Source organism: Choloepus didactylus, chromosome 3 (genome assembly GCF_015220235.1).
Source record: "Choloepus didactylus isolate mChoDid1 chromosome 3, mChoDid1.pri, whole genome shotgun sequence".
NCBI lineage: Eukaryota > Metazoa > Chordata > Mammalia > Pilosa > Megalonychidae > Choloepus > Choloepus didactylus.
In genome coordinates this window covers 114,631,451-114,651,073 of record NC_051309.1, presented here as the reverse complement: position 1 = coordinate 114,651,073, position 19,623 = coordinate 114,631,451, and the positions used below count along the sequence as shown (strand labels likewise).

General features: G+C 39.5%; 1 protein-coding gene across 4 annotated transcripts in view; it reads right to left on the bottom strand.

Moving 5' to 3' along the window:
• TET2 (tet methylcytosine dioxygenase 2) overlaps positions 1 to 19,623 on the bottom strand; it is a 130,254-nt gene that overhangs the window by 31,334 nt on the left and 79,297 nt on the right. Inside the window, exons 3-6 of one of the 4 annotated variants that reach the window (XM_037830378.1) lie at positions 7,018 to 10,481; positions 5,269 to 5,359; positions 3,768 to 3,861; positions 2,898 to 3,106 (exon numbers count right to left, since the gene is read on the bottom strand). In XM_037830378.1, the coding sequence (XP_037686306.1) occupies positions 2,898 to 3,106; positions 3,768 to 3,861; positions 5,269 to 5,359; positions 7,018 to 10,435 (3,812 nt within the window). In that variant the 5' untranslated portion in view covers positions 10,436 to 10,481. Of the gene's footprint in view, positions 1 to 2,897; positions 5,360 to 5,903; positions 10,482 to 19,623 lie in introns of those variants that run through there. The other 3 variants (XR_005215929.1, XR_005215928.1, XR_005215930.1) reach the window with 3 other exon arrangements.

Below are 19,623 nucleotides of genomic sequence, written 5' to 3'. Positions count from 1 at the left end.
GCAGAATGAAGCAGGATCACTCTACTCAGAAGCCTTTATCAAATGCAAAGTGTAGGCTTCCTTTTTTTCAATCACGTCTTCAGACATTTGAATTTTTTTTAAACAAGATCCCATCAGGGAATTTGAACTGACATATTAAATGATATTAAACAATCAATGTCAATTTTATGATATATGATAATGACACTGCTGTTGCATTTTGTAAAAAATCCTTGTTTTGGAAAAAGCTCTTATCTGTTAGAGATACACAGAGAAATGTTTACAGGTGAGATGGTACATCTTCTGCATTTTGCTCTAAAACAATCCTGGGAGTGGGATGAGGGGTAGGGAGTGGCAGGGGAATGTGTAAAATAATATTTATAAAATGTTGATAATTATTAAAGTTGAGTGATGGGTCTGTGGGGATTCCCTTTATGTATGACTGAAATTTTTATAATATAAAGTTTCTTAAAATGTTTGACATCGCCCACCACAGTAGAAAGCTTTCTGGTTTTGGCTTCCCTATCATGACAGATACACTCCCACAACTTTTACTTGCCAAGAAAATATTGGTTAGGCCCAGTCATGAAATGGAAATCTCAAAGGGAAATCTTTAAAAGGGAAACAGCTGGTTTGGTTCACAGGAAATGTAAAAATCATTTTTTGAGTTTCCCATTGAACTGCTCTTGCAGTTTTTTTTTCTGGATTCACAGAGGGTAGTTATGGTTACATGCAGGCAATGGGATTTGTCAGAACTCAGTGATGAGGTTCACACAGCTTTGAACATTAAACTATGAGTCAGCGTCGCAATCTGAGATTATTCTCTGTTCTGGGCAAAATGCCATAATTTTAACTTCTGCCAGACATATAATAAAACTTTTTTTATGGGGCAGAAGAAACTTCAAAAGCTATATCTGAGTGAAGTCTATATTGTCATTAGTTAAATGTCTATTTTAATCACATAGCTCTTAAGATCTTTTTATTGTTGTTTTTGGAGAATTGTTCTAAGCATGAGTAGTCCCAAGCTTAAACTTCATCTAAACAGTTACTCATCTTTACCTTGAAATTCTAGACAGACAGACAAAAGATACAGCTTGGGTTTTAAAATGTCTTAATTTTTGAAGCACAACTTTTAATAATTTTATACTCACCTCCCACCAATTAAACAAATTACAACTTTTTTAAAGCTCTGGTCCAATCGTCTCATGGACTTCAAATGCAAAGAAAAAAAGCTTAGGAAAGTTCTTAGCATAAGATTTATTTCTATAAATCAGATTCTATTTCAGGCAATGGGATTTATAGGAAATTATAGAAAAACCTTCAGGGGAACAATACCCAAGATATATATTAATAAAAGCTAAATCCATTAAATGAATGTGAAATGAAATTTGTATGAAACAAGAAATTTAAACAGAACAGCTGTCATTTTCATAAGAAGTTCTTCAGTGATGTGGAAATTAAAACTATAAGTCTAAGAGGAAGCCTGCTTTAAAATATAACACAAAAACTAAACAAAACACAAAAGCAAAAGTCAATGCAATATTACTGGATTCCTGAAAAAGAAATGCTGTCACCAACATGAGTTCAAGGTGCCCTTACTTTTGTTTTTCCTTCTGATTAAGGGCATTACATACATTTTTTTTCAGTAGGAATAAGGGAGTTAAGGGTAAATGGAATAGCATTTAACATCTAAAGGCAGTCCATCATAAGTTTATGAGTCATGAGGTTATGACTCAGCAACTTCTACCTTCCAACTTATTTGAAAAAGTGGATTCATGGTAGTCAGGTACACACCTTGCAATTTGGGGGTCATAATTCCCATATAAAGTCAAGTCACATTTTCATATAGGAAGAGTCACTTTTCTAAATTGATTATTTATGGTTGATTCACCCCCATCACCCAGAGAGATAACCTGTGTTAACATATATAAATTTAGAAAAGCTATACAAGTTATAGTTTTAGCCAGCAAAAGAACAAATTGGGTTAGCAATGAGTTTATGCAACGAGCAGTATGAAAATTTCCATAAGATCAGCAAATTACTTTGTAGTTTGGAGGAAGTAGAAGAAAGGAGACAAAGTGCAAAATTAAAATTATTTTATAACCAATTGTGAGTAAAAATGACTACTGTGGTGTTTCAGTGTAGCACTGTGAATTTGCTTGTATTCTTTTAATGTTAAACAAGGAGTAGTACTGCAGATTCCCTAACAGGAAAAATAAAAACGATGCTTTCTCCAAGTGGAAACTTAGACTTCTTGCAAGTGGATGAAATAAAAAAACAAACAAAAATCTCACAAAAAACATACTAGCACTTGAGTGCACTAAATAGACACAACTGCATTCCCTCACCATCCAATTCCAAGTTTATATTCCTGGAAAATAGCCACCAATTTCTCTATTATTAGGCAGCAATTTGTATTACTATTTGGGAAGTAATGGACTATAATGAACTGAAGTAAAAGTCAGTTCTGTAGAATGCTAACAACTGGCCTTGAATTTTTGTATGTGGTACATGTATGTCTTATAGTACTTGACCTGGGTATCCCAAAGTTTCTTATCAAACTGACTTGGAGAAGTGGTCTCAATACTTATTAACGTGGTGACTACAGGCATGGAAATAGTATCACATTTAGGGTAAAACTGAAGTGATATAGGTACAGATACGTAGACTATCAGTAAAAAAAAAGTATAGCTATTTCTAATAGCTATACTTTCAGTGTATAAAAAACTAGTTCATGAAAATATCAACTCAAATTATCCATGTTGGCAAGAAAACTCCTTATTGAGTAGCTGTGAAGCAGGCATTTTGATTCCTATCTTATAAATGCAAAAATGCAGGTTCATCTCTCTTCCCTTAAATCAAAGACTGGGCCTTCCTACCAAGGAGCCCAGAGAGGAGAGAGCCCGGGATTCACTTACTCTTCATTCAGCGAACACCGACGATTGGTGAGCGTGCCGTATTTCCTCAGCGTCTCGGTGAGCTCCGAGTAGAGTTTGTCAGCCAGAGACAGTGGGATCCCTTCCCACACCAGGATGAGGATCACAATCACTGCAGCCTCACAGGTGTGGCCGGCTCGCTCGCGCACCAAACACAGCAGCTTCTCCTCACTGCAGCTTCTGCGAACCACCTGTGAGGATCACCGTTCCACCCCAAACACCCCCACCCCAACCCAAACAAAACAAGCGTCACTTGCAGCAGCAGAGAGCTCTGATTTATGTGTGTATATACTTTTTGTGTCTGGATCACAATTACCAGGGTGACATTTACCAGAACTTGCAACTTGCCTTCTGTGGCCCCTCTATAAAGTGGGGGCTGACTAGGGTGTCACAACAGGGAGATGCAAAACTACTCCTTGCTGTTGAGCATGCCAAACCCAGTACAGTAGGGGCAAGGCCACCTGAACTGAAGCCAGAGCTCAAGGAAAGGCATGCAGGTCTTCTCATAAAGTTAAAGGTCTTCATAAATGACAGTATAAATGTAACTGAAGTTATTTAAAGGATTAAGGACCACTTCCCTACATTTCAAGAAGAATTATACTTTTAGCAAGCACTAGAATGGACCACCTCCTAACCATAAAATCTTTTCTATTAAATAACAGTTTGCTCACGAATTGAACTAATCAGCTTTCTTCATAAAGGATGAAATGATAAAAGAAATATAAGCAATATATACAAATACATTTCAAACTAGCATAAATGACTCTTTGATTGGGGTAACCCAATTCTTAGAGTTGGATTAATGAATCAAAGATTGAAGACCAAATAAATGCCTTGTCAAGTCACACTTACCCATTTAGCAATAGGACATCCCTGAGAACTTTTGCCTTCTTTACCAGTATAGATGACTCTTTCAATCCTAATAGCTTTACCCTTCTGTCCAAACCTTTAAAGAAATCCACAGAAACACACACATATACTATCAGCAAATGATTTCAAGTGGCAATCAAAATACCGAACATTTGAGCATAAGTTTATTCTATGACCACATCCTGAGAAATAAATGGTTTATTTTTTAAAACAGGTCTAAGCCAAGCAAATAGGATAATCTTTAAATCTTGTTTTCCTTCAGTATTAAAATATACTGATAATTGTTATGAACTAATTTGTAAATTATGTATTAGGTGAAAATAATGGGAAAGCTTATTTCTACACACAATTTCACAAAGCACAAAACTTTTTGAAGTTAGTTTGCTAAATTCAGTCTTCTAAAATGTATACTAATTGATTTTTGTCCTTTACTAAATTTTATTTAAAATTTTAGGGAATCATAATAGATTTTAGTTACAATTGCTCCACAAAGAATCTCTAACATTTTTTAAAAGGGGGCTGGCAAATAACTAGTATCCAGTCATTTGGAAAATATGGGATAATTCTAGAAATAGGCTGACTATACTTTCCCTCTTGACCAAGACACTACTTACTACTTGCTCATTTGGGGGGGTGGGGGGAAGGCATTTTAGGGAAATTCACTATTTCTGCCAGACCACTAGATGACTATTTAGTGAATTTCTACATGCTAATTAAGTGAATAATTTAGAAATGGAGCAAGAAATGAGACTGAATACATCCTTGCTGCCTGGAATATCTCCTAATGTATTTTAATGATAACACTGCCTACCTGCTTAAAGAAAGGACACCCTAGTATAGTAACAGCTCAGAGCTGTGGATGCCTATATAAAAGTCTCTCTCTGCATTGATTATCTCCCTCTTAAGAGTCTTCTACATGCAGGAAGAACTGTAGATTCAGGTACATACTTGCATACCTGTGATTGACAATAAAAAAAAAGCAGCTATAAATAGAATCTGTTTCTACTTCTATTCGCTGTATCACACTTGCTCTCTGTTCATAATAAGAGACAGAGATAAACCTTAGAGATACTGCTCATTTACAACTCTAGGTGAATTCAGTCAATGGTTCCTTTCTTACACCACATCTTTCCCCTCTTTCCTCTTTGATGCTTTTCTGTCAAGAGTGCGGCCTCTTTTTGCAGACCCTGCCAGCACCCTTGTGCCTGGCAGGCTTGCTGGCTGCTTGTTGTTTGTGCCTGGGTTTTCTGGCACTCACCTCAAAGTGGGCAGGCTGTGCCAACTAGCAGACTATTAGTCCTGTCAAATATTGTGACTCTCTGCTGAATAGCACAGTGTGTAGTGTTGGCAATCCTGCAATAGCTAAGCCTACTAATAATTACTTGATTTACAATTGTTTACTGCTTTGTGTGTGAAGGCTGGAAAAATTCTGACATATACAAAAGGATAAACGTTAATCTGCCTGTGCCTTTGCGTTAATTACCTTTCTTCCATGATTTCTCTAATAGCTGCCACATTAGGACCTGCTCCTAGATGGGTATAAAAAGGACCTTCATCTTTTTCAATAATTTGCTCTGTTGAGATAATAGAAGATTATTATTTTAGACCTCAATTATACTAAATATAAAGGCTACATCCACAAAGCTTATCCCCCAACTGCACATTAAGGGCCCTAAATGTGACTTTAAAAATATATATATTTTTTAAATGAGTAAATTGATGGGCTGATCTATCAGAAAATGTGCCAGATAATTAAGTATATGTACATGTTGGCTGCTGGATAAAAAGATATTAAATTATAGATCAGATATGGGATAAGAGCTTGTTTATTTTAAACCAAGTAAGTGGAACCAAACAAAGAAACAGTGAGGGAATTAGAATTATATGTAGTGTCAACTACAATCCCAGCTTTTAAATTGAAAAAAATTTTCAAAGCTAACCATAAATCTCTCTGTCACTTGTATGTTGAAAGATTAAAAAGAAATGTCCTGTCCTACCCCTCCCCCAGAATATTGCTCAGTTGACTGTCAAGGATCCCCTTTTCTCTTCATTTCCCCACACACTTAATTATTATTTTAAATATAAGAATATTCAGTGCAGACCCATATTTTTTTGTACCTTAGAGCAATTTATGATGAAAGAAAATACTGGAGAGTCAGGTGAAAGGAAGACGCTGTTACAAACTACCAAGATGGAAAAGTAGGAAGACGGGGCTAGAGTGATAAAAGAGGGAGTGAAGAGGATTATAACTTACCTAATATCTATGACATGCATGGCACTTTACCCAGTGAGGCAACTTAACATTCACCACACACAGAGAGGGGCACTGTGGATTTCCCCCCATCCCTTTTATAAAGTGTGAGCTGACCAGCTGCAAGAGCGATAGCATGGGGAAGTGGACCATTGGCCACATTAGTTTAACATTTATGTTCTCCAAATGTCTTCTACTGTGTTCATGGTGAGCAGCTTTTATTAAGCTCTTCTCTCCCACCCACATATATATCTGCATCCATCAGTAAAAATGTTACCCTATTAGTACAGACCTGTTATGTATCCTGAATTTTAACCAAAAGTTGTTTAAAAAAGGAAAAGGAGAAACCACATTTTTAATCAATAGGATGAAACTGTAAGGAGAAAATGGAACCAAATGAATATAAATCAAACAGTGTTTCAAGGGTATACATGGAGAAAGGGCAACTTCATCAGTGTTCAGAAATTTAGCTTTGTGATTTCCCCCAATTCACCAAGACTGAAGATAATACTTTCCTCCTTATATAGAAATTAATCTTTTAAAACTAATACATTCAACCTTGAATTAAAAAACAAATATTAAAAGCTCTTACATTAGTTTGCACATGACAGTTATCTTCTCATTTTAATAGATGTTTTTACTGCCTGGCTTTCTCTCCAGGAGATGACATACAAAGAATTAAATAGATTGATTAATTTAAAACATACATTTATATTTTTAAAGGTCTGACTAGGGGGAAAAATGAACATGGACAATTGTTTTAATTTTTTAGAAAAATTGTACGTAAGCAAAGTTCTTTCCCGCACAGCACTAGCGTGTATAATTTAAAAACAAATGTAAGCTTCAAATTTTTATGAGCCTTTACAACTGCCAGACTCAAGATTAAAAAAGAAAAGAGAGAGAAAGAAAATCCCACATCTGAAGGTAAATTTGCTAATTCTGGATAAACACCATGTGCCTCAGTACATTTCTGGCACTTACCTACACATCTGCATGATGGAAAATCATATTGAGTCTTGACAGGTGTATCCAATAAATTTTTTATAGGAGTATCTAGTAATTTGGAAGGTGACTCTAAAAAATTATTGAGAACAGAACCAGCTGTTCTTTTGGTTGGTGTCTTCTCTGAAGAAGGAGTTGCTTGCTGCTCTAAAGCTGGGGTCTGGCTATCGAGTTCTGCAGCACTGATTTGTCTAGTTAAAACCGTGACCGGCCCTGACAATTCAACTTTTACTTGCTTCTGTGATTTGAGAGTAAGAGCCTTGTGGTCAAATAATGATTTGACCTGAAACTGCTTCAGATGCTGTTCCATGGTCTCAATGATGCTCTTTTGCTGCACATTATCACAGTTCAGAGATGGAATCTCTTGCTTAGTTATCTTTTTCCACATTTTGTTTTCTGGCTGTGCTGGCATAAGGCGCATACAGGCATGGGGCTTGGATCCCGGTTCAACCTTTATTGGCCTGTGCAACTGGTTTTGGCAAATCTCAGTTTGGGATCGTTGTGATTGCTGCTGTTCTTGCTTCTGTAAGAGGTGCCACCTGAGAGCAGCATGCTTTTGAATGTCCTTCTGGGGAGGAGTCTGAAGGTGACTTCCTCCCTGGTCAGGCAAAGGGAAAGTATTTGCTTGGTTATGCATCAAGTACCTTTGCTGAACAAGTTGTGCAGCTTGTTGACAAGACGTATCTTGGGTTCTACCCTTGTATCCCTGTAGAACTGAAGCCTGTTTAGGCTTCTGCTCTTGTTCTTGAAAGCACCTGTGAACATCTTGCTTTGGAGTCACATTATTTGGAAAATATGGCATGTGGTGCAAGTTTTGGGTCTTCTTACCCACCAAGAGTTCAGCATTTATGGACTGTTCTTTCTTCTCTGAAACTAGGTGTGTATTATTTGAGCATGAAAGCTGTACATCACTTGCATTTGATTTAGGGATCTGACCATAAGGGGAATTTGTATTATTTATTTTCTGTACTTGCTCTAGTCCCATTTGGGTGCTATGAGTCTGGAACTCACTTGATTTTGAATACTGACTTTCACTATGAAAGCATTCTTCCACTTTAATCTGGCCAAAAAATGATACTTCTCTTTGCTGATCATTGTTGCCTTGGGGATGAGGAAAAGTCTGGGGCATTTGTTCTTTATTCTTCATTTGTAGTTTTTGCTGCTGCTGCTGGTTTTGAGGGAGATGTGAATTCTGGGGTGGTTGTGTTTGTGCTGCCTGCTTATGAGGCTTATGTTGCAAAAGGTGTGAGTTTAAGAATGGCTCAGTCTCTGAAGCCTGTTGATTCAAGTGCTGTTTTAATGATGGGAGCATGAGTTTCTTGGTTTGGGAATCTGGTCTTGACTGAAAATGAAATCTAGGGGCATACGGTGACTGCATGTGAACTTCAGGTGAAGGGTCTGTTTTGGACAAGTGTACTTGGGGCAAGGATTTTTGGAACTGGATATGCTGGTCCACTGTACCTTGAGACTGCCCTTGATTCATCTCAACTGGGTACATTTGTGACCTCTGTTCTGGGTGCATTATATTCTGGATGTAAGCTTGCCTTGGGAGCCCCGAAGGCATATTGGAATTTCCAGTGTATTGCTTGGAGGTCATCTGATTCGAGGGGTTGAACTGATACTGATGAACTGGCTGCAGTGATGTCTCATTAAATTTTGGATGAGATTCTACTTGATGAAAATGGGGGACTTTCAGTTCAATCCACCCTGGTTTCAGATAAGACTGTGTTGGGAGCACAAGATCCCATGCTTGTTCCTTATCTTGACCCTTCAGAATGTCTTGTTCTTTGTGTCCCATCAACTGCTGGCAGTGGTCTTGTGGATCTCTACTGCTACCAACAATGGGTGGGTTATGCTTGAGATGATCTGAGGCTTGTCTTGTTTTCTCAGAACACATTGGAACAGCCATTGTCCCTGGAGTCCTTATGTCATTCTTGTTTACACAATTACTCCGACGCCTTTCTAGAAGCATCAGAGAGGGGTTGGATGCACGTGTAGATGGATTAGGACTCCGAGATGGTGGTACCACTGATTGGCCCTCTATCTTCACCTCTCTTTTTAAGAGGGTCATGTTACTTTGGCTGGGATAGTGATGATGTTCTTCCACATCTCCATCATTCAGAGTGTTTTCTCCTTCTGAAGGAAGCTGAGGAATTTGTGGAAGAGGAGGAGGGGGAGAAAGAAGCAATTTGGAAGGTGGTGGTATGGTAGTGGCAGAAAAGGAATCCTTAGTGAACACTGAGCTTTGTTTGAAGTAAGCACCATTCATTTCATTTTGCTTTAAATACTGTTCAGAGCTGCCACTGGGAGCTTGCAAACTGCTGCTGGAATCTGAACAGAATTCTTCACCAGATACTAGCTTTGTGGTTCCTGGGATGGTACTGGTTTCTGCACGAGATGGACATATCTCAAAAACTGATTTTTGTTGTTGTAGCTGTTTTGGTTTCTGAAAGGGACAGGTACATAGAATTGCAGCTGGTTTACTGGCATTATCAGCATCACAGTCCTCAGGCACCACTGCAGCTGGCGCTGGAGGCAGCTCAGAGTTTGAGGTCTGTGGGGAATTGATCTGCCCTGAGGTATGGGATGGGTGAGTGATCTCACAGGACAACTCATTAGTAGCCTGACTGTTAATAGCATTTATGTGAGATGTGGTTTTCTGCACCGCAATGGAAACACAATCTGGATAATATTGAGACAGTGTTTTTTCCAGGAGGTCACCATGTGTGTTTTCCATGGAAGAGGCAGAAACTGTAGCACCATTAGGCATTAGCACTGCCTTGTTTTTAAGAAGTAATACAATGTTCTTGTCATGGTAATTAACATTTTTCCCCTCCTGATCATTCAGAATCTGATGCTCTGGATTTTCAGACCCACTGCAGTTATGTGTTGAAAAATTGGTGAAATCTTTAACTGCATTTTCTGGGGCTACAGAGCTCACAGGTTCTCTCTTATCACTCAAATAGGAGACATTTGGTTGACTGCTGCTTTCACCTGGATTTCTTTCTTGGCTTTCCCCGAAGTTATTTCTTTCTCCATTAGCCTTTTGGTCTTGTTTCAATTTCTTGTTCTGATAGAGCCCAGAGAGAGAAGGTTCACTAAATGTGCGTTTTATTCCTCCATTTTGCAAACACTTGGAATACCCTCTACTTTCTTGCATAAAGTCTGGACTTAGACAACTATTCTGGCTTCCTTTCATATGGGGTATTCCACAAAAACTTTTGAGAGACTGCCACTTGGTGTCTCCATTTACTTCTGGATGAGGTCTCTCAGTTAATGGACTTCCATTCTGGAGCTTTATAGCCAGAGGTTCTGTCTGGCAAATGGGAGAAGGAGATGGTATCACGTATGGACTTAGTCTGTTGTCCTCAACATGGTTGGCTCTATCTTGTTCCATCAGGCTTGCTTCGGGGCCATCCACAAGGCTGCCCTCTGAATGAATTCTAAAGAGCATGGAAACAAAAATAAAAATGCATCAGTATATAATTAACATTAATAACACATTTTAGAGAATAATAGTGGCATAAATAAGATTGGAATATCTAGATCACAGCAAACTGTATTATTTCATATTTCCCAGTGACAACCAATAGCTACTCAGGAAATGATCATTTGTATCTTTCTAGCAACTCTCAAAAACGTGGAGACCAAGGATAATCAAAATTACCAGCCAATGTAGAAAGTTCATATTGTATTAGTAAACAGTTATCAACTTTCTTACTAAATAATACTTTTTGTCAAAATGTCAAGAACAATAGACAAAGATCACTGTTCTTCTCCAGCACCTCACATATCCAATCACTTGCTAAGATCTAGCAATTCTACTTCCTATATATTCTTTGAATCATCTTCACTGCCACTTGTAGCTCAGATTGACATTATCTTGCCACATTAACTATTGTAGTAGCTTTCACAATGTTTTGTCCTCCAGCCTAGCCTGACCCTTTCACCCAGTCCTTCAAGGATTCCTTGAATTTATTATGAAATGGAATGTTCTAAAATGCAAGTCTGATGTCATACCCTACACTTAAAACATTTTACTGGCTCCAAACTGCCTACAGCAGTGGTTTCAAACTCTTATCCAACTGGAGAGAAGAGGATACTCCCTTCAGTGTTATCAACACCTAGGGGATGGGGTAAGAGTGAAAAGTGTAGCTTATAAAATATCTTCTTTAGGTGATTTCTTGTATTCTCTAGAGGGGCTGGCTGCCCACTTCTACTGAAAATTCCTGCCTAACATAAATGGCTTTCTTATGTAGGTTTCTATTTTTCTCTGTTCCTATTTCCTCTCACAGTTTATACACCAGCAGTAACAACAGCTTATAAATACCTAACCACAGCAAGCTATTTCAGACCGCCATGCCTTTGTTGTTCCGTCTACCTAGAAGGCCTTCTTCATCTCCTCATCTCCCTGGTGACTCCTATGCATTCCTCTAAACCTGTCTCAGGTATCATTCCCTCAGGATTCTTCTCTGATTCCCAAAGAGGATTAATCACTCCCTCTTCTATGCTTCTTCTAAATCTTGAGGATGATCTACTGCTGGATCTCATAGCTCACTCAATGGGGTTTTGTTTACTGTCACTGCACTGTAAATTCCTTAAGAATAGAGATTCTACTTTATTCATTTTTGTGCCTAGTATACAGGAAGCATCCAATAAAAAGTTTCTTTAGATTGATATAAATTTGCTCATCTTATGATCACTTCATGAAAACATAAAACCAGTCTGAGAAATAATTTTTTAAAATAATCTAACCGTGATGGTTAGGTTCATGTTCAACTTGGCCAAGTAATGGTGTCCAGTTGTTTGCTCAAGCAAGCACTGGCCTGATGGTTACTGTTGGGTTCCCAGCTTTCAGCCTACCCTATGGAATTTGGACTCACATATCCCCACAGTTGCATGAGTCAATTTTTACAAAATTTCATATTAACAGATACCTCCTGTCAGTGCTGTTTCCCTAGAGAACCCTGACTAATACAGCTTTAGTACTGGAAGTGGTTCTTGAGAAACAGAATATTAAGGACGAGGTTTTGAATTGTTTCTGGTTCTCTAATCTCTTTAGATTCAAAGGCACTAGTCCATAGAGTGAGTTGTCAATAGAGATATGCAAACTATCATCACTGGATACCCTTACTCAAATGCTTATAAGAGGCAAGGCTCTGGGTGAAAGTGGTTTGACAACTTAACAGAGTTTTGTGGAGTTAAAAGATATAATGATGTTGGCTGGTTTTTCCAAAATACACTGGATCCAGCTGTAAAAGAAAGGGATGAACTCAAAGCTTCAAATTCTGAACTTAAGCATCAGGTGAAGGACATGAAAGTTTCTATGTGTGCTCTGAAATAAAATCTTATTTCATGTAGCCACAGACTTGAGATTTCTGAAACCCAGACCCCTAGTTTCATTGTGTGAGTGGCTGAATTACAACATAAACTAAATTTCCAACCTTGCAGGATGTCTGCTGTTAAAGTCAGGGCATTGATTGGAAAAGAATGGATCCTGAAAATTGGAATGAGGACATATGGGTTGACAATTGATGCAGGTGGGGAAGCTGAAATCCTAGATTCTTCTGATCCTTTGCCAGATACACCTGTAATGATCAGGCCTGAGGAAGCAGTCAACCAACCTCCAGCCTGCCCTGAGTCATCTGCTTTATGACCTCTACTTGAAGAGATCAACCCTATGTGCCTGATAAACATGTAACCATCCCACCTGAGGAAACAGCCCTCACTCTTCTGTCTGAAGAGATTAATCTGTTCCACCAGATGAAACTGCAAAGGAATTCCCTGAGGTAATTCACCTGCAGGACCCTTTTAATTCTTCTCAAGACCCACACCCACCATCCATCCTTCTTTTCTTCCAGACCTATAACAAGACTGAAGTTTCCAACAGGCCCCAAAGGGTGAGATACAAAGTATGACCAATGAGGAGGTACACAACGCCAAAAGAACTGCATGAGTTTTCCAATATATATAGACAAAAATCTGGGGAATATGTGTGAGTGTGTGTGATGGTTTGGATCTGTTATGTACCCCAGAAAAGCCTATGTTCTTTTAATCCAATCTCGTGGGGGCAGACCTATGTGGATGGGATCTTTTGATTAGGTTGTTTCCATGGAGATGTGACCCCACCCATTCAAGCTGGATCTTAATCCCCTTGCTGGAGTCCTCTATGAAAGGATAAAAGGCAGAGACATTTTAGAGACAGCTAAGAGAAGCTAAGAAAGAAAATGCCCAGGAGAAAGCCATTTTGAAACCAGAGCCCAGCAGAGAAGGATCAGCAGATATTGCCATGTGCCTTTCCATGTGACAGAGGAATCCCGGATGCCAGCAGCCTTTCCTGCAAGAAAGTATCTTCTTGTGTTAATTTGGACATTTTCATGACCTCAGAATTGTAGCTTGTAACTTAATAAATCCCCGTTGTTAAAAGCCAATCCTTTTCTGGTATATTGCATTCCAGCAGCCTTAGCAAACTAAAACAGAGTGGATATTAAGGGTGTAGGATAATGGTGGAAGGAATATAAATTGGATCAAGCTAAATTTATTGATATGGGCCCACTTTTCAGAAATTCTGGATTTAATGTTGTAGCTTGAGGGGTTAGAAAGGACTCTTAACAGTTTGTCTGGGTGGTTGGCTGAAACATGGACCAAAAAGTGGCTGTCATTACCTGAGGTCAAAAGGCCAGAACTTCCATTGTATAATGTAGAGAAGGGGATCCAAAGGTTTAGAGAGATTAGAATGTTAGAGTGGATTTATCATGGAAGACCTGCTCACACACCCCAGGAATGTACAGAGAACATACATTTGAACAGAACTGTGAGGAATAAATCTGTGAGATCTTCCTTGAAGAGCTCAGTGGTTGCTCTTCTCTGTAGGTCACAAACAACTTCGGAATCTGCTGTTACTGATCCTTAAAATGGGGATGATCAGATCCTGGCTTGGCAGAAGCCAAGTGACAGCACTTGATCATCAAAGACAAGGTAAGCATGGCTACCATATTGGACAGCTGACTCAAAGCAGCAATCAAAACAATCTGACTCATAGAGACCTATTGTGTGGGCTAGTAGATCATGGAGTACCTAGAAGTAAAATAGATGTGCAGTCTACAAAATTCCTACTTGATCTGTATAAGCAAAAGAGTTCTAAGTAAAATGAATGAAAGCCTAACTTGAATTACAAAAACAGTGAGTAATGACCCCTTAATCAATTCCCAGACTTGAGACAGTTTACAGATCCAGAGCCCTTGAATGAGGGGACAGCCACGTCCCCTTGGGGAAGGACTCTGTTTCAATGCCAAAAATTTATACTGCTAATCTTCCAGACTTCCCCAAAGAGACTTACAGCCTTTACCAGGATAACTGTGCATTGAGAAAAGGAAATGATTAGACATTCCGGGGATTAGACACTGGCTCAGAAGTGATATTAATTACAGGAGACCCAAAATGTCACTATAGTCCACCAGTCAGAGTAGGTGCTTATGGAGGTCAGGTGACAAGGAGTTTTAGCTCAGGTCTGTCTCACAGTGGATCCAGTGGGTCTCTGGACCCATTCTGTGGTTATTTCCCTAGTTCCAGAATGCATAATTGGAAAAGACACACCCAGCAACTGGCAGAATCCCCACACTGGTTCCCTAATTTGTAAAGTGAGGGCTATAATGGTAAGAAAGGCCAAGTAGAAGACACTAGAACAGCCCCTACCTAGCAAAATCGTAAATCAAAAGTAACACTACATTCCTAGAGGGAGTAAGAGATTAGTGTCACGATCAAGGGCTTGAAGGATGCAGGGGTGGTGATTCCCACCACACCTCCATTCAATTGTCCTATTTGGCCTGTGCAGAAAACAGATGGATCTTGGAGGATGACAGTGGATTATCATAAACTTAACCAGGTGTTGACTCCAATTGCAGCTGCTGTTCCACATATGGTATCACTGATGAAATCAACACATCCCCTTGTGCCTGGTATGCAGTTGTTAATCTGGCAAATGCTTTTTTCTCAACTGCTGTTAGTAAAGACCACCAGAAACAGTTTGCTTTCAGCTGGCAAGGCCAGTAGTATACCTTCACTGTCCTACCTCAGGGGTAGTCAACTTTCCAGCCCTATGTCATAATCTTATCCAGAGGGACCTTGATTACCTCTCCCTTCAACAAGACATCACACTGGTCCATTATATTGATGATATCATGTTGACTGGACCAAGTGAGCAAGAAGTAGCAACTACTCTAGACTTGCTGGTAAGGCATTTGCATGTCAGAGGATGGGAGATATATCCAACCAAAACAGAAGGGACTTCTACCTCAGTGAAATTTCTAGGTGTCCAGTGGTGTGGGGCATGTTGAGATATCCCTTCTAAGGTGAAGGATAAGCTGTTGCATCTGGGCCCTCCTTCAACCAAGAAAAAGAGGCACAACACCTAGTTGGCCAATTTGGATTTTGGAGACAACTTATTCCTCATTTGAGTGTGTTACTCCAGCCCATTTACCAAGTGACCTGAAAAGCTTCTTGTTTTGAGTGTGACCCAAACAAAAGGAGGCTCTGCAACAGGTCCAGACTGCTGTGCAAGTTACTCTGCCACTAGGGACATATAATTCAGCACATTCAATGGTGCTGGAAGTTTCAGTGGGAAATAGAGGTGCTATCTGCAGCCTTAGGAGAATCATGATACAGATCCTTAGGATTTTGGAGTAAAGCCATGTCATCCTCTGCAAATAACTAGTCTCCTTTAGAGAAACAGTTTTTGGCCTGCCACAGGGCCTTAGTGGAGACTGAAAGCTTAGTCATGGGTCACCAAGTCACCATAAGACCTGAGATGCCCATCACGAGCTGGGTGTTTTCTGACCCACCATGCCATAAAGTTGGGCATGCACAGCAGCAATCCAATATAAAATGGAAGTGGTATTGTGATGGTTTGAAGCTGTTTATACTCCAGAAAAGATCATGTTCTTTTAATCCATTCCTGTGGATGCAGATTTCTTGTGGATGGGACCTTTTGATTAGGTTATTTCAGTTGAGGTGAGCCCCGGGATGGGTCATAATCCTCTAACCAGAGTCCTTTATAGGAAGATAAAAGAGAGAAAAAAGAGAAACACCAAAAAAAAAAAAAAAAAAAAAAAAAAAAAAAGGCCCAGGGAAGCTGAGAGAGGATACACAGAAGCTCAGAAAGAAAGCCACAGAAACAGAAAGGAAGTCACTGAAGCCAGAAGCTGGAAGCAACAAGGGGAGAGACCAGCAGACACTGCCATGTGCCTGGCTACATGACAGAGAAGCAGAGGATTGCCCATTGCCAGTCTTTGGGGAGAAGGTATTGTCCTGTTGATGCCTTAATTTGGACATTTTCATAGCCTTAGATCTGTAGTTGTAAGCTAATAAATCCCTATTGTTAAAAGCCATGCTATTTGTGGTATATTGCATTTTGCCAGCTTTAGCAAACTCAAACAGGTATGTAGGAGATAGGGCTTGAACGGGTGCTGAAGGCATAAGTAAACTACAGGAGGAAGTGGTCCAAATGCCCATGGCCCCTATTCCTGCTACATTACCTTCTCTTTCTCAGCCCACAGCTATGGCCTTTTGGGGGAGTTCCTTACAATCAGTTGACTAAGGAAGAGAAAACTCGGGCTTGTTTACAGATGGTTCCAAACGATATGCAGGTACCACCTGAAAGAGGACAGTTACAGCACTGCAGCCCCTTTCTGGGATGTCCCTGAAGGACAGTGGTGAGCGGAAATCCTCCCAGGGGGCAGAACTTTGAGCAGTGTACCTGGTTGTTCATTTTGCTTGGAAGGAGAACTGGTCAGAAGTGCCTTTGTATAGTGATTCATGGGCTGTCACCAATAGTTTGGCTGTATGGTAAGGGACTTGGATGGAACATGATTGGAAAATTGATGACAAAGAGGTCTAGGGAAGAGATACATGCATAGACCTTTCTGAGTGGGCAAAATACATGAAGATATTGTGTCCCACATGAATGCTTACCAGAGGGTGGCTAAAGTAGAGGAAGATTTTAAGAATTAAGCAGATAAAATGACCTGTTCTATGGATATTAGTCTGCTTCTTTCCCCAGACACTACTATCATTGCTCAATGGGCTCATGAACAATGTAGCCATGGTGGTAGGGATGGAGGTTATTTATGGGCTCAGCAACATGGACTTTCACTAACCAAGGCCAATCTGACTACAGCCACTGCTGAGTGCCCAGCCTACCAGGAACAATGACCAACACTCAGTCCCCAATATGGCACCATTCCCTAAAGTGATCAGCCTGCTGCCTGGTGGCAGGTTGATTACATTGGACCACTTCCTTCATGGAAAGGGCAGTGATTTGTTCTAACTGTAATAGACACATACTCTGGAAATGGGTTTGTCTTCCCTGCACACCAAAATTACCATCTGTGGACTTACAGAATGCCTTATCTGCCATCATGGTATTCCACACAAATTGTTTCTGATCAAGAAACCCACTTCATAGCAGATGATGTGCATGCTCACAGAATTCACTGGTCTTACCATGTTCCCCATCATCCTGAAGCAGCTGGATTGATAGAATGGTGGAATGTCCTTTTGAAGACTCAATTATGGTGCAATCTAGGTGGCAATACCTTGCAGGGCTGGGGCAATGTTCTCCTACAGGCTGTGTGTGCTCTAAATCACCATCCACTTTATGGCGCAGTTTCTTTCACAGCCAGTATTCATGGATCCAGGAATCCAGGGGTGGAAAAGGGAGTGGCACCACTCACTATTATCCCTATTGTTCCACTAGAAAAATTACTGCTCGCTGTTCCTGAAACCTTAAGCTCTGCTGGTTAGTTCCAAAATAAGGAATGCTTCCACCAAGAAACACAACAATGATACAACTGAACTGGAAGTTAAGAACCTGGCCACATTGTGCTCCTCAGCCTCTGAATCAGCAGACAAGGAAGGGAATTACTGTACTGACTGGGGTGATTGATCCTGACTATCAAGGGGAAATAGGACCGCAATTACACAACAGTGGTAAAGAAGAGTTTGCCTGTAATACAGGAAATCCCCTAGGGCATCTCTTAATAGTCCCATGCCCTGTGATTAAAGTAATGGAAAACTGCAACAACCCAATCCAGGCTGGATTAACAATGGCCCAGAAACTTTAGGAATGATGGTTTGGGTCATCCCAGCAGGCAAAGACCACGGTCAACTGAGGCACTTGCTTAGGGTAAAGGGAACATGGAACAGGCAGTGCAAGAAGGTAGTGACAAATACAAACTACAACCATGTGACCAATTACAGAAATGAGGACCATAATGGTTATGAATATTTCTTCCTAGTTTCATTATGAGTATGTTTGTAAATATATATATATTATGTTTGTAAATATATACATACATCTGTATAATATCTTTGTTTTCTTCCCTATCTTATCCCTTTACCATATGGCATAATTTGTATTAACTTCATGTCATAATATTTAAGTTATAGGATATCAAGGTTAAAAGTGAATATTACCCAAGGACTTGCACCCTTTTCTGGAGAGATTTAGTGCATTTCTGATTGTATGCAAGACAGTTTAGCATTGTTAGGTGAAAAATATGTCTGTTATTGTTTTTTATTTAGAGAGTAAGTATGGTTTAAGGTGATATGTATGGCTGCCAAGTTGACAAGGGGTGTTGACTGTGTTGGTTAGGTTCATACGTCAACATAGCCAGGCAATGGTGCCCAGCAGTTTGGTCAAGCAAGCACTGGCTTGATTGTTCCCATGAGGATAGTTCATGGACTTAAATCATCAGTAAGTTGATTGTATCTATGGCTGATTACATCTGCAGTCAACAGAGGAGAATGCCTTCAACAATGAGAGACATCTCATCCAATCAGTTGAAGGATTTAAAAAGAGAAGCAATGATTTCAGCAGTCAGAAGAGAGCATTTCCATTCTACTTCGGTAAGCCAGCTTCTTCTGGAGGATTAATCAAAAACTTTCATATGAGTTCTCAGCTGGCAGTCTGCCCTAAGAAATTTGGACTTAGGAATCCCCATAATGGTGTGAGACAAGTTTTATAAAAATCTTATAATATTTACAGACATTTCCTGTCAGTTCTGTTTGCCTAGAGAGCCCTGACTAATATACTAACTATTGGGAAATATCTTTCCATGTTATGCAAAATATAGACACCATAAAAGAGAAAAGAAAGTTCACTGAAATTCCTGCATGCAAAAAGAAACCTGAAGCAAAGTTAAAAGTCATATAAAACTTTTTCAACTATACAGGGCTCCTACAAATTGATAAGAAAAAGACCAATGATAGGAAAAATGGGTAAAGGACAGATCACAGAATGTGAAGTGCAAATAGATCTTAAATATTTAAAAAGATACACTCAGTCTCATACCTAAAAAGAAATGAAACTAAAACTGCAATAAGATACAGCTTTCCACTTCTTAAGTTGGTAAAGATCAAGAAGTTTGATAATACACTATGTTAATCAGAATGTGGGGAATCAGACATTCTCTTACATGGTTATTGGGAGTCAAACATGGAGGACAATTTGGCAATATCTACAAAATTTCAGAGACTTTCTCTGATCCTTCACCTCTAAGAATTTATCAAACAAAATGCTCATATGTA